Source organism: Colletotrichum scovillei (genome assembly GCF_011075155.1).
Source record: "Colletotrichum scovillei strain TJNH1 chromosome Unknown Contig00011, whole genome shotgun sequence".
Taxonomy (NCBI): Eukaryota; Fungi; Ascomycota; class Sordariomycetes; order Glomerellales; family Glomerellaceae; genus Colletotrichum; species Colletotrichum scovillei.
This window is the reverse complement of record NW_023336269.1, coordinates 238,212-252,390: the sequence shown is the minus strand read 5'-3', so window position 1 is coordinate 252,390 and position 14,179 is coordinate 238,212. Positions and strand designations below refer to the sequence as shown.

Here is a 14,179-nt window from a genome sequence, read left to right as displayed (position 1 = left end):
CGTCTTCATCATACAAGACGAGGCTTTCAACAATTACAAGTCTTTTCGATCTTCAGACTTGTTGAGGTATCCCAAAGCGTCCTCATTCATGCCTAGGCTATCTTATGAATGCTTTGCCCACCTATGAAATATCCCAGGGGTGGTGGTGGTACCAAGCTTCTCGACTTTGTTTGTTCCCTCCCCAAAACGCCTTGCAATGCTGCTGTGAAATTCTGAACATGAAAACACTGAATCGCTAAACCTTCATCCCCTCTTTCCTTTCTTCCCTGCTTTGTCATTTTCGTGAGATTTCTCACCTCGCCAGGCCAGACGCATAAAGGCCCTCCCATCGTTCCTCAACACCACCCACCAACTTCTTGGCCCTCTCAATCTCCCTGTCCAGTTCCTCCACATTGCGCGTAAGCGCACTAACCTCCTCAAACCGTCTCGCATCCCGAGCAGAGTCCACCATTTGCTGTACCATGAAGCGCTGCTCCTCCAGGACCACCAAACGCTCACGAGCCTCCTTCTCTTCCGTCTCGAGCGCTGATACGGCTGTGCTGGTCTCGCTTGCCTGGCTTGCTGTTTCGGATTCGGCGAGCTCTTGGTTACGGAGGGGCGAGAGGTGTAGGGACGACGAGGACCCATTCACGTTGCCAGACTGCAGGGCTCGGAGGCGAGAAGCCTGTGATGAACGAGAGCGTAGGATTTGAGGTACCGACTTCAGGGTCAACATATGGGTATGTAGGAATGTAGAGGCGGCGGCGTAGACGGCTTGCTGTAGGCGAAGCTGTGTCTTGGAGGTAGTTTTCATATCGCGGAGTCGACGGGCGGCCGTATCGTATTTGGTAAATGCATCGGTAAGACGTTTCCTGATCTTTGAAGCCTCCTGAATCTGGGCATGTGTGGGAGGTGGTTTTGATGATTCGACCCCATCGTCCCCCTCTGGCTGGAGAGCGAGTAATGTTCGTTGGAAGATGGGCATAAGCTGGCGAATACCGCGTTCGAACTGGCGCAATGTCTCGTATGCTCGCTGGTCAGCTGGCTTGTGGGAGATGGTTGACGCAAAGTCACGCTTCGCAAAGATTGTGTGATTGCATTCGCGGCACATGCGAACGTCGATGCTGAGTTGGCCAGGCTGTGCCGCCGTCGGGGGCTTCTCCGTCGCAGGGCTCGTAGCTGAGACTGTTAGGCGTGCTACGCGTGATAATGATGTTGTGGATTGAGACTCACGACTGGCAATGCTCAAGCCCACTTCACTCGAGCAGCCTGTAAGTGGATCGGCGCAGACCACCCTGCCACATATCCGGCAGTGGTGCCTTCTAAACGTCCAAGATCCAAACTCTTGTTGGCAATATGGACATTGCGTGACGGAGGCGTCATCTTCCCAAGTAACGACCGACTGCTCAATCAGTTTCCTCTGGTTCTTCTGACCCGCGAGGGCGGCGACAGGTGACAGCAGACTTCCTCCATTTGTCGTGACACCTTCGGGCGCATTCGCAAGCAATTGCGTCAGCTTGGTCAAACGCTTTTCCAGCCTAGCCACTTCGAGATTCTGCCTCTCCACCCTCTTCCGTCGCATCTCCGCAAATGTCGAGGTGTGGTCAATCAGGACACCGTTGTGGTCGTTGTAGCCATCTCTCGACTTGTAACACGTCTCGCAGACTCGGACCCAGTATCCCCGCACGGGGTCGTGGTGGGCAGACCTCGACAGCTTCATCTGGTACATGGTGTGCTCCTCACAGAATAACCTGCCGCAATTCCTACAGTTGATGCTTCCATTGACAGCTCCAAGGCCTTTTCCGCACGTTGGGTCGGTGCATCGGTCGTTGCTCGTTTGTCGTTGCCAATGCGATCGTGTAATGAGCTCGTCCGGATCTATCGGTCCCTCAATGAGCTTCGCAGTCGTAGGCGGGGCAATGGGCAGGGACTCGTTGGATTCGAAGACATCGAGACCTCGCAATTTTTGGTTGATTATAGAAAGTGGTTGGAACCGTTTGGCCTTGAGCACCTGCTTGTCGAACCAGGTGCGGACCTCATCTTGTTCGACTTCGGGAAGTTCTTGGTGGTTATCGTCGATGTGTCTGAGGAGGGAGGGTCAGAGACTAGAGTTCATTGTCGCAAAGGACGCAAAGCCAAATTCACCTGTTGAGTTGAAGCAGGGTCAACTGTGGTTCGCTGTTAGCAAGCTTCTCTCTCATACACGACACATGGTTGAACGGACCATTTCCTCTTCACATATTGGGCAGACTAGTTTGGAACTGGAAGTAGCAGCTCGAGAGGGGCCTCCAACACTAATGTTGGAACCAAGATCTTGGGCAAAGTCGGGTAAAGGGCTCGAGACTGGAGGCGAGGCCGAGGAGGAGTTGAGCGACAGAGTGCTTTCTGAGGGAGCAAAGGGGCTAGGTGTGCGTTGGTGGCCGTTGATGGCGGGAGGCGTGGGAGGGGCGAGGCCTTTGCCGCTGCCCAAGATGCGGCCGCCTCCCAGCTTGCGGCCGGACATCGTGGAAGACGGGAGGACGATAGCTACGAGACCATGAATCGGAGGTGGAAAGGAGGGGACGTCGATGTTCGTTTGCTCGGGTCGTCTCGGCGGGATCGGGATTTGAGCGTGTCGGAAGGGCGGGGGGGTTTTGATGGTGTAGATGGCAGATGGCAGATGACAGACGCAGGTCGCAAGTGCAAGTGCAAGTGGTTCGTGGCGGTGGTTCGTCTTCACGGGTGACGGCGCCGTCACCTCAGCTCACGGGCACCTTAGCGGAGGGCAGGTTGGTTCCAGTTCCAGTTGCAGTTCCAAGTTGCAGGTTCCCGCGCAGCCCGTCAGGCCTCTTCCCTGCCAGGGATTGGAGAGAATCAGCAGCAAGCGGTGGGCGGACGGCAGGCGGACGGCGGGCGGGAGAGGCAATGGCAGGCAATGGCAGGGCGGTAGGAGGAGGACGACAGGGGTTGGGGAGCAACGCATTCGGCGGGATTTGGAGACCGGGACGCTAGAGACATGCGCTAAAGGCTGCGCTAGTGGACACACGCGCTGACCAGGGCCCACAGACAGGGGGAAGGCGGGGCAGCTGTGTGCCGACTGATACAGAGGTACTTCTATCAACACACATGGTGAGCTCTGGACGAGGTATACATCTATCGTGCAGACCGCCATTGCGTCCCTCGGTGTGGGGACGCCAGCCTTATCGACGGCCTTTGCGCCTTATCGCCCCCGACCTGGCAGCTGCATCTCTCCAAAAATGCTGCCCAAAAAGTTGCCTTCGTCATCGAGCACCAAAGAGTCAAATCTCGTCCCATAAACCACCACCTTCACCACGCACACACTTGTACAATATGGCCGCCAAATCAACGAAGAAGTTCCCCGAAGTCAAGGGCGGCGGGAGCCTGATTCTGGCATGGCAGATCAAGGGAAAGAAGGTTCTGGTTGTTGGAGGAGGCGAGGTATGTTATGTTGCACAGCCTACTGCTGCTGCATCTCCGCGGCGTAGCTAGAGCTCTCTCTTGCACCAGAAATGACTCTTCCCTCGTGCCATTCCATTGCTGTCGGATCATATTGTTGAATGCTGATTGTCTGCCTGGAATAGGTTGCCGCAGGTCGGATTCTCAACTGCCTCGATGCCGATGCCAATGTCACCGTTGTCTGCCCCGCCTCTGGCCTCAATCCCGAAGTAGCCCACCGTGTTGAACAAGCCCAAGTTACCCACGTCGATCGTCTCTTCGAACCCTCCGACCTAGATGGCGCAGCCATGGTTCTTGTTGCCATTGACGACCCGGTCGCCTCTACTGTAATCTGGAAGCTTTGCAAGGAACGCAAAGTGCCCGCCAACATCGCCGACGTACCACCGGAATGCGATTTCTACTTTGGCAGTGTCCACCGTGACGGCCCCCTTCAGATCATGGTCAGCACCAATGGCAAGGGCCCCAGACTGGCTGCCATCATCCGGCGGCATATCGCAAAGTCGCTTCCCAAGAATGCCGGCAACGCCATCGAGGCCATTGGTACTCTCAGAGCGAAGCTGCGCAAAATGGCTCCGAACTCGGAGGAAAGCCCTAAGCGCATGGGCTGGTACGTCTGAACCCTTGTCTGGTGTGTTCTAACTCACTATAAGAGATATTCACCATTGAACAACAGGATGATCAAAGTCAGCAACAAGTTCGACTGGGAAGAGATTTGCGATCTCACCGACGAGGACATGGAAAACCTTCTCAGATTTTATGCGACAAACGAGGTCCCTACCATTGACGATCTCTTGGCCATGAGAGAAAACCCTGGCTTCAACAAGATGGACGTGTTTGACGGGTCCTTTGGTTTTTCCGTAGGCGCGTGATACATACCAAAGACATGTACATACCTTGTGTACATACATACTGGATATGGGTGTTTGAGCGATATTGGGCGTCATTTCATTGGAGTTATCTAGAGTGCTTCATCGGCGACATCTCACGACATGAAAAGGGTTTCGGAACTAAAAAAGGGCCAGGCGCAATATGGCATGACTGGCGTAGAATCGTTGGTTTGGAGCAGTGTACTACTATGCGAACAGAAGACCAGAAGGCGCGTTATCGAGCCTGCATCTTGACTTCATACCTTTGGACTGAAATAAGAGCTTGGGGAGATATGTTGTACTTGGCGAATGTGGTCTAGCAAGATTTGCTGAGGTTGAATTCGAAATGTAGCATGCATTGTTCATCTCAAGGCCCATACGATATTTTGGCCTAAGCATTATGCTGGAATTTGTTATGAAGACGTTTAACTGTGGAAGCGCCTAGCCTGGTGGTATTGAATACTGTAGCCTCCGCTCACTTTAGAACGTGAGTAGGCTCGTTTGTGTCCAGCTTGGTGAGTAACCTTCAAGTCAGTCTGAGTACAATCCGAAATTGAACAATTGTGAGACTCTACGAGAAGTGATCTTGATTGGACCATCCTGGGTGTTTCCATTCCAAACCCGTCCGGGGCGCAAATTCCGGAGCTGGCGCCGATGGATCCACAAAATCGGCACGGCGTGCAGGTGCTCTGTGAGGTACCTGCCTCCGGGTACCTTTCGCCGCTGTGCCTCTTGCCCGGAGAATCTGCATTTCAATTCTACCTTACACACCATGACCCTAGGCGAGGTTCCTCTGTTACTATACATAGTGTATTCATTCTACTTCGGAACATCTACCTACAGACATTCGTCTCTATCATCATTGCAGGCATCAATATTTTATCTGCCCATGCCTGAGTGCCATCGCCAATTGGCCCCACGTTAGCTCAGCAGGCCATCTTCCTTACCTTCTACGCATCACAGCTACCTCACACACAGCATCTGCGTGCTTCGGCGAAACCTACAATCAACAATACCGAGAGAAATCGCTGACCGACGCGTATTCAACTTAGGCGATTGCTACGAACCTGGTGTCAATCGATAAAGCCGCAGACTCAGCCAGTACCAACGCGTCATCGTTAGACCAAGTACCAATTCAAGACATCGCCGCTTCCGCACCCATTCCCCGAGTCGCCAGCACCTTCGCCGGCTCATCGCAATGCCTCCTCGTGGTCGCCCTCGTGCGGCCGCGGCCGAATTCGATTCCGAAGTGCTTCCCGACAGACCATCTCCGTCGTCCCTCGAGGAGCGCGAACCGCCTCCGCCCTTCTTCAACACCACCTTTTCCACCCACCGCGCATCGCCGCTCTACGTCGGCGCCAATACTTTGAGCTTTCCGCGATTACAGGCACTTTCCCAGCGCTTGCGCGACACTCTCGTGGGAGATGTCGTGAGAGGTGTACAGGTTGGGCTGGAAGGCAGCGACAGCTCTCTAGGACGCGCCGGTCCGCTGGAAAAAGTTGGCATTCGATGGGTTGGCGTGGAAGCTCTACTAGGCGGCGCGGATGATACAGACCCCGATCTGAGCAGAGATCTTAGCAGCGATGCTGTCGAGACCGACGATACCGTCCGCAAGAAGAGATGCCTTGTATTCGAGATGAGATACGAGAACGCGCTGTGCACGGCTGTGCTGCTACCATCGCTTTCTGACAAGATCACGGAAGAGCCTACCGCCGGACTGCAATCGGCCAATAGCCTCGGTGTGCCTGGGTTGCTCACCAGCAGCGGCACAAAAGATGACAGGCACTTTTTGCATCTACCTCTGCTTCTCCTTCGCATGCCTGCACCTTTGAAATCAGTCATCGTTGACTTTCTGTCAAGCACATTCGACTGCCGGATCAGTTCATTACGCCTGGGTACGAAAGGCCTGACTACCGCATGGGAACGGTGGATCGAAGATGCCGGTCTCCCCTCACAAGGCCCTCTAGCAAAAGACATGGTCTTGACCCTGGGCTTCTACATACCACCCGCAGTGACCTCAGATGGCACTGACGAACAACCCCCAGACGGGCTCGGAATCAAGTCCATCGACATCATCATACCGGCTGAGGAACTCAAGCGGTTTACAAAGGAAGGGAGAACGCTCACGAAACCGACGATTATCAACAACGCAGGGCTCACTCAAGGCTACCAAGACGATCCTAGAAAGAGAAAAAAGCTCGCGGGCGGCAAGGCGGACGAAGGATGGGGATGGGTTGACGGCCAAGAAGAGCAGCAAGAAGCCTTCTTGCATGCCTTGGGGGCCTACTTGGAGAAGCATCTCGCCCTGAATCTCTTCCATCCCGGCGTGAGGGTCACCAAGATTGCTTGCGGCGGGTTCGTGCTCTCAGAGGGGCGCATCAAGGTTTTTGTGCCACCTGGCGATGATGAAGAGGTTTTTGAACCGATCAAAAATCTAATCAGCGACCTCATTGCCAGTGCCAACTCCTGATTCATCGAGGCCTCGTCAAATCAGGTACAACTATAAACAAGGCCAGCAATCTTATTGCTGCATCAGTTCTCCTCCCATCCACTTGAGAGCAGTCCGCTGGACGAACTTCGACTGAGGAGTTTAATTCAGAGCCACGACTATGACTTCCACTCCGTCAGAGCGGACGTAAGATAATCCTTACACCCTTCGACCCTCCAGGGATGAGATCGTCAGGACGGGCAATCATGTGCCCCTTCCGTGAAATAAGAGCAATTTACATCAATCTAGAATAATTCCCCGGCTCTATGGCGTATACCCGTCATCCGAAACGCTACTTGGCATATCAAGTAGCCCGGAGGAATGGTGGAAGGCCCCTCATAAGCGGCAGCAGTGGTGGCCAAGCCCCTAGGGTTTCACTCGGTACGCATCGAACAAGGGTGGCCTCTTGCAGCTACCGAGGCTCGCCAAACTCGGATCTCGCGAAGTTCGGATGCTACCTAGGCGCCTCATTTCAGCCGCCCTTAGCAATAGCTAGCAATCTATCTGAAGAGCACGAGGCCACTGCATGACCAGCTCGTTGCCGCTGAGTGCGTCCTGCGATGTCCAATCCATGACTAGTCCCCTTGGGTAATGTCACTGCCGGATGCCCCCAAGGGACTAACACATTCAGCCGCCATCAACCATGCTTATTCCCCGCATTACTAGGGGAAGTGCCTTTTTTCCAGGCCGGCTGGTATCCGCTTCTTACACGATGAACAACACCTTACGTGTCATTACGGCTTGTTACCACCGAACTTGGCTTTCCAGAAGGGGCCGAGATCCTTGTCTTTGCATTTGCGAGTCCTTCGTTTGGCCTTGGTTCGTGCCCAAATAAGCAATTCGGATTATGGTTATTGTATAGTAGCACTTTAAGCAAATGAGTGGTCCTTCATCTAAGGTCAAGCCAAATGTGTTGGCTAGAGAGCCTCCATCTATCCGAAAGCACAATCGCCAACTCTATAAAGGCGACCAGCTAAGACAATGGAATATACCCTTCACAGCAACGAAGTCCACTCTTTCCCACCTCATCGCTCACAATGAAGTTCTCCTCGAGCCTCGTCTGCCTCCTGGCACCCATCACCGTCCTCGCCGCTCCCCTCGAGGAGAGGCAGGCCTCGCAGTCCATCGACAAGCTGATCAAGGCCAAGGGCAAGCACTACTTTGGCACCTGCACCGACCAGAACCGCCTGACTGCCGGCAAGAACGCCGACATCATCAAGGCCAATTTTGGTCAGGTCACGCCGGAGAACTCGATGAAGTGGGACCAGATCGAGCCCAACCGCGGCCAGTTCAACTGGGCGACGCCCGACTACCTCGTCAACTTTGCGCAACAGAACGGCAAGCTTGTCCGCGGGCATACTCTTGTCTGGCACTCCCAGCTTGCGGGCTGGGTGAATAACGTTCGTGACAAGGCTGGATTGACGACCGTCATTGAGGACCATATCAAGGCAGTTGTTGGCCGGTACAAGGGCAAGATCTACCACTGGGTGGGTCTACGCCCACCTTCTTCTTCTTCTCTCTAGGAAACCAACTTTACTGAAACTTGTGCGGTTAGGACGTTGTCAATGAGATCTTCAACGAGGACGGCTCCCTCCGTTCCTCCGTCTTCTCGCAGGTCCTCGGCGAGGACTTTGTCGGCATCGCTTTCCGCGCCGCCAGGGCCGCGGACCCCAACGCCAAGCTGTACATCAACGACTACAACCTCGACCAAGCCAGCTACGCCAAGACGCAGGCGATGGCTCGCAAGGTCAAGGAGTGGATCGGCAAGGGCATCCCCATTGATGGTATCGGTACGTGCTGAAGCCAGTCCAACACACTCTTACTTGGTCACCATGCATGAATACTAACGGATTGCTCGCCAGGCTCCCAAGCCCATCTCCAAGCTAACCAAGGCGGCAACGCCCTCGGCGCTCTGCAGACCCTCGCCGGCAGTGGCGTCAAGGAGGTCGCCATTACGGAGCTGGACATTGTCGGCGCCAGCGCGGCTGACTACACTGCTGTGACAAAGGCCTGTCTGCAGGTTCCGCAGTGCGTTGGTATCACGGTCTGGGGCGTGCGGGACCCCGATAGCTGGAGAGCGCAGAACAACCCGCTCTTGTTTGATGCCAACTATAACCCCAAGGCGGCTTATAACGCGGTCGTTACTGCTTTGCAGTAGGTCTTCTTCCTTGATGTGAAGGGGGGCTCGGGTGCTTCTCGGTGACCTATACGGTTTCTGTCTTCATGTACAAATTGGAACTTTTGGCAACTGTGCCGTATATAGGACTCTGTTATGAACAGCTTCGATCTTTGCTTGGGAAGTGACTAGTCATCCTGCTGTGTTGCAAGAGATCAGCTTGGTGAGGAATGTTGGTATGCCAGGCCATCCAATCAAGACTCTCTCAACGTTTATCAACCTTGAAATTGTTTGTGCTGAATGCATGGTGGCGTAATATTGCACCCACCCCGCGCAGTTTGCTGGGTATTCACAGGTGGTCACCCACACAGAATTGCCAAACAAATCTTTTGAGATTCATCGATGACAGATAGGCTCGGGTAAACGATCCCGAGAGCGTCCAAAGTGTTTTTTGCTCCTATTCTTGTTCAAGTCTCTCCCCCTTTAAGCTGGCCTTGATGCTTTCGAATGCTGACGACTGGAACATCGCATACAGGATCGTTACGTGACGGTGTAGATTGAGAGTGATAGCCATTTGCTCCGCACAATTCTTGCCTATCTGAGCCTCTACCTATGAGCTTCTTGCCATATTTCTCGAAGCAATGGAGCCCCTGAATCCGGCCAAAAGGGATGGACAAGGACCAACCCTCATCGACCTCACTCGGAATGCCGCCGAGTCTACATCTCACTCAATCATAGCCTACAAAGTAGACGGGACAGTTGGAGATCTCGCGCCAACAGTCGTGTCATATTCAGACTTGCTCTGTCTGGCTCGAACAAATGCTCAGGTTCTCCAACGGCTGTGCCCGCCATCTGACGGCATCGGCGGAAAACGCCATGTCGTTCTGCTGTGTCTCGACGACACCCTGGACACAATCATCTGGTTTTGGTCGACTGTGATCGCGGGGCTATTGCCGGCAATTTCAAACACATCGATTCTTGAGCCTGGTCGATCAGAGCACCTCTCGCATCTACGCATCTTGTTGAAGGATCCATCATGCATAGTACCTCAGTCGCTTTCAGGCTCATACTGTTTGCAAGACTTTGCCAAGAAGTTACCGGTTGCAGAGACAACTTCTCAAAGTCTTGCTACGATGAGTCGATCGATGTCGCTGCTACCTTTATTTGACCCTCCTTCTGATTCCGACCCGGCGGTTCTGATGCTGACACCAGGTACGACTGGAAGAGCCAAGGCGGTGCAACTCAACCATGCTCAGATACTGGCTTCGCTAGAAGGCAAAGCCAATTCTGCAAGACCACACAGCGGCGGTCCCTTTCTCAACTGGATCGGCATGGACCACGTAGCGTGCCTGACCGAGATTCATCTCCTCGCTATATACATGGGTCTCTCTCAAGTGCATCTCCCCGCGAACGAAGTGCTGTCCAACCCTGTGCAGCTGCTGAACATGGTCAGCCGCCACCGGGTTTCGCGAACCTTTGCCCCTCATTCTTTCTTGGCCAAGTTGTCCAGGGAGCTCGTGTTGGAACAAACATCGTCGTTGGATGGAGATCTAGACCTTGGATGTCTGCAATGGCTTGGCTCGGGTGGAGAGGCAAACACGGTGGATGTCTGCGAGGCACTCCAGACCCAACTTGAGAAGTATGGTGTACGCAAAGACATCATCGTCCCGGGTTTAGGAATGACGGAAACCTGTGCTGGGTGCATCTACAACACCAACTGCCCGACGTATGATCGAGGACAAAACTCCCAACACGTTACCGTTGGCAAAGGTATCTCTGGACTACAGCTGCGAGTGAGACTCTCAGATGGCAAATCTCCATCTGCATTTGCAGACGCTGGCCAGTCAGGGCACTTGGAACTCTGCGGCGACGTGGTATTTGATGGGTATTTCAACGATCGCGACTCTACTGCGGCCGCGTTCACAGACGATGGCTGGTTCATTACTGGCGACCTCGCTTGTGTCAACCACGACGGTCAACTAGTCCTACAAGGCCGCTCCAAAGATACGATCAATATTAATGGGGTGAAATACGCTCCAGACGAACTAGAACACCATCTCGAGAAAGAGTTGATCCAAGAAGCAGTCCCGGGCTCTTTCTGTTGCTTCTCAACTTTGCCACAGTCATCCGACACAGAAAAAGTCGTGGTTGCTTACTCGCCATCGGTCGAGGAGAATGATACACGAGCCCGGATCAAGACTCACAATAGGATAGTCGATATTATTGGCTTCCATACGTCTTCATCTGCCATAGTTCTACCCCTGACAGCCATTGATCTCAAGCCATCGGCACTAGGAAATCTGCCCAGGGGTGCGATCAAGTCGGCTTTCGAGAAGGGCGCGTACACCCTGCATCTGCGCAAAGCGAGCGAAGCCAACAGAGTAGAACATGACGTTGCAGAGGTGACAGTTTCTCCTCTTGAGGCACTTATTCGCCACGAAATACAGGAGTATTTCCAATTCAAGGGGCTATCTCTCAGCCTTGAAAGATCGGTATTCTTGCTCGGCGCTACGTCAATGGACCTCATCAAGATAGTGCGTCTGATCTCGGACCGGCTTCAATTACGAGAAAGACTCACGCTTAGTCAAGTCCTGAGAAATTCGACGCCTCGGCGGCTAGCTTTGGTGATTGAGGGATCTGAGGGGAAAGATGGAGTCGGCAGTCCGGTCGTTACTCTCCGGTCAGAGGGCAGAAAGACGCCGCTGTGGCTCGTACATCCCGGTGTCGGAGAAATCCTGGTCTTCATGAACCTCGTGAAGCTCATCGACGACCGGCCAGTCTATGCATTCCGTGCGGAGGGTCTCGATAGCGGTGTTTCGCCTTTTGCTTCCTTGGATGCGTTGCTGGATTACTATCTTAAGCACCTCAAAGCTGTCCAAGGGGAGGGGCCGTATGCTATCGCAGGCTATTCGTTCGGCTCAATGATTGCTTTCGAACTATGCAAGAGACTAGAGGCAGGAGGGGACGAGGTTCTCTACTGCGGTTGCTGGAACCTTCCGCCGCATATAAAGCACCGCATGAGACAGCTCGGCTGGGTAGAGTGTCTCGCCAACTTATTCCACTTCACGAAGCTCATGGGACAGGATCAAGCTATACATCAGATCTGCATATTGCGCACATTCTCAAAGCAAGAAGCAGTCGCCCACCTCCGAGCCCTCAGCGACTCGGATCGTTGGCTCGAGTTAGGCCTCGGCGAAGAGGAGTTGGTCAAGTGGACAGATTTGGCATCTTCGCTCCAGTATCTGGCTCGAGACTACGAACCACGGGGAACAATACGCAGCATGGATGTATTTGTCGCAGATCCTCTCAAGGAGGTAGCTGTTGACCGTGACGATTGGGTTCAGAATAAGCTCAGCCGGTGGCGAGAGTTTGTGAGCGATGTGCAGTTTTATGATGTGCCGGGTGAACATTACTCCATGTTGGACAAGATCAACGTGTCGCGATTTGCCGACAAGCTGAAAGAGGTCTTGAAAGCACGAGAAGGACTGCTACGTCGTGGAATTTAGTGAAAGTTTCTCCTACAGCTCTTCGGTCTGGATCAACGCGCGATACGTCAAGCGGGACACCGTCCACTTCCTGGACGGGAAAGTAGCGGATATGCAACTTGGCCATCTACGAGTAAACCGCAACATCCGTGTTGGCTTTTCCGCCACGCATCATTGAGTGATCACGGCCGCTGGTTTCCTTCAGAGAACCGGCCTTGTATCCGGCGGGTCTGGGATCGTTTATCAATACCGGCCCGGTTCTGAATCATGCTTCCGGTCCGTCAAAGGGGGATAGATTGTCTCCGCGGACTACGTTTCTCCGCGGGAAACTTTATAAAAGAGCTTCCAAGGTTTCTATATCGGCGACAATGTACGTCAAAACCGAAGAAGTATAATAACAATACACGCTAGTTATTTACTACCATAGTGGCGGCTGAAGTTTCCTTCAAACTATATACAAGAATACTCGTACGTGTTGAGAACGATTACAGGCCGAAAAACTTCATGTCATCGTCACCCCGAATGGGCACAGTGTGTCCAACGCCAACAGCCCAAACACCCGTGAGGTGATCACCAAACACATCAGTGCGATAGTTGGCAATAGGGGTGTTCTGAGAGGATGTGACAGGCTTGTCCGGATTGTATCCAAAAACGCCAGACCACTGCTTGATGGTCTCCTGGTAGTTGGCGTAGTTGAGCGTGGTGTCGGTGCTGCCGTGGTAGATCTGCATGCGGGGGCGGGACCCCGTGTAGCCGGGGTAGGCGTCGTAGACCCATTGGGCCCAGCGTGCCGGCGTGGCAATCGATTGGCCTGAAGAGCAGGTACTGTTCCAGCCGTTGACCGTACCGGTGTAGAAGCAACCGGCCGGGACGCCGTTGTAGACGATGCCAGCGGCGAAGACGTCGGGGTACGTCGCGGCCAGGACGTTCTGTTGCGCGATTAGTCACTCGAGCATTGTCTCGTTGAGTTATGGACGTTGACTTACAGTCATCATGGCGCCGGAGGAAGAGCCGGTGACAAACACCTTGGACTTGTTGCCGTTGTACTTGTTGAGAGTGTATGAGACCATGTTGGCGATGGAGTTGCTATTGGCTCCTCCGTTGTGAGTGAGGGTTGCCTTGGAGGAGACATCCCAACAGGTTCCTGAGTATGGTGACTCGGGGTAAATGACGATGAAGCCCTTCTGATCTGCGAGTGTCTTGTAGGGGCTGTTGTTGTAGTAGGCTTGAGCCGTGCCGGTGCAGTAGTGGATGGCCACAACCACGGGAGGGTTCGTCGCCAGCTTGTCGGGAACATAGATGTACATCTTGACGCCGCTGGAATTTGAGCCAAAGCTGGTGACTTGCTGCAGCGAAGCGGCGCTGGCAGAGGCGACCAGGCCAAGGGCGGAGAGAATCGTGCTGAACTTCATAGCTGCGATGGACTTGCGACAACCAAGTGCGATGCTGATTCAGTCTCTCGAAGACGATCTTGGGCTCGTTCTTGAGCAACTACTTATAGTCCTGAGTGATGGAGGCGAACGAACGAAGCTGTCGACAGAGCTCCCTGTGACGCATCTGGCAACTTTTGTAGACTTCCCTTCAGCCGCTCGTGCATAGCACCCAAGGGGCCGCATGCACTATGTGTAAAACCCGGTGATCTCGTTACCCCACATGTAGGGTAGTGTTGAAAAGGGGGCCATCATCGTCAATTTAGCCGGTTGGCTGGGGGCCGTGCTAGATCCATGTCTCATCCGAAAGCGAAAGGAAACTGGTTCATCTGGAGTTGTCTAAAAAGCTTTTATTCGGC

The 14,179-nt window shown here is 53.7% G+C and overlaps 6 protein-coding genes across 6 annotated transcripts; 4 read left to right on the top strand and 2 right to left on the bottom strand.

Moving 5' to 3' along the window:
* Window positions 1–3: 3 nt before the first annotated feature.
* On the bottom strand, window positions 4–2,830 carry HER10_EVM0002467 (FYVE zinc finger). Its single transcript, XM_035472176.1, has 4 exons — window positions 2,204–2,830; window positions 2,125–2,147; window positions 1,213–2,063; window positions 4–1,158 (listed from the first exon to the last, which is right to left on the bottom strand). Exons 1-4 carry the CDS (start codon window positions 2,480–2,482, stop codon window positions 293–295), a joined length of 2,019 nt encoding a protein of 672 aa, XP_035326618.1. The 5' UTR covers window positions 2,483–2,830; the 3' UTR covers window positions 4–292.
* A 420-nt stretch (window positions 2,831–3,250) lies between these two features.
* Window positions 3,251–4,533, top strand: HER10_EVM0010075 (siroheme synthase). Its single transcript, XM_035479545.1, has 3 exons — window positions 3,251–3,417; window positions 3,561–4,042; window positions 4,109–4,533. Exons 1-3 carry the CDS (start codon window positions 3,310–3,312, stop codon window positions 4,302–4,304), a joined length of 786 nt encoding a protein of 261 aa, XP_035327204.1. The 5' UTR covers window positions 3,251–3,309; the 3' UTR covers window positions 4,305–4,533.
* A 947-nt stretch (window positions 4,534–5,480) lies between these two features.
* Window positions 5,481–7,052, top strand: HER10_EVM0000594 (uncharacterized protein). Its single transcript, XM_035470368.1, has one exon. The coding sequence runs from the start codon at window positions 5,500–5,502 to the stop codon at window positions 6,769–6,771; it is 1,272 nt and encodes a 423-aa protein (XP_035326471.1). The 5' UTR covers window positions 5,481–5,499; the 3' UTR covers window positions 6,772–7,052.
* A 774-nt stretch (window positions 7,053–7,826) lies between these two features.
* HER10_EVM0000205 (glycosyl hydrolase family 10) lies at window positions 7,827–8,947 on the top strand (the record flags this gene model as incomplete). Its single annotated transcript, XM_035469999.1, has 4 exons — window positions 7,827–8,276; window positions 8,345–8,579; window positions 8,652–8,788; window positions 8,819–8,947. 4 exons carry the CDS (start codon window positions 7,827–7,829, stop codon window positions 8,945–8,947), a joined length of 951 nt encoding a protein of 316 aa, XP_035326425.1.
* Window positions 8,948–10,584: 1,637 nt separating this feature from the next.
* Window positions 10,585–12,411, top strand: HER10_EVM0003041 (AMP-dependent synthetase/ligase; the record flags this gene model as incomplete). Its single annotated transcript, XM_035472729.1, has 1 exon — window positions 10,585–12,411. One exon carries the CDS (start codon window positions 10,585–10,587, stop codon window positions 12,409–12,411), a length of 1,827 nt encoding a protein of 608 aa, XP_035326665.1.
* A 464-nt stretch (window positions 12,412–12,875) lies between these two features.
* Window positions 12,876–13,802, bottom strand: HER10_EVM0000972 (acetylxylan esterase A; the record flags this gene model as incomplete). The annotated part of the gene is made up of 2 exons (XM_035470736.1): window positions 12,876–13,319; window positions 13,377–13,802. 2 exons carry the CDS (start codon window positions 13,800–13,802, stop codon window positions 12,876–12,878), a joined length of 870 nt encoding a protein of 289 aa, XP_035326511.1.
* Between the last annotated feature and the right edge of the window lie 377 nt (window positions 13,803–14,179).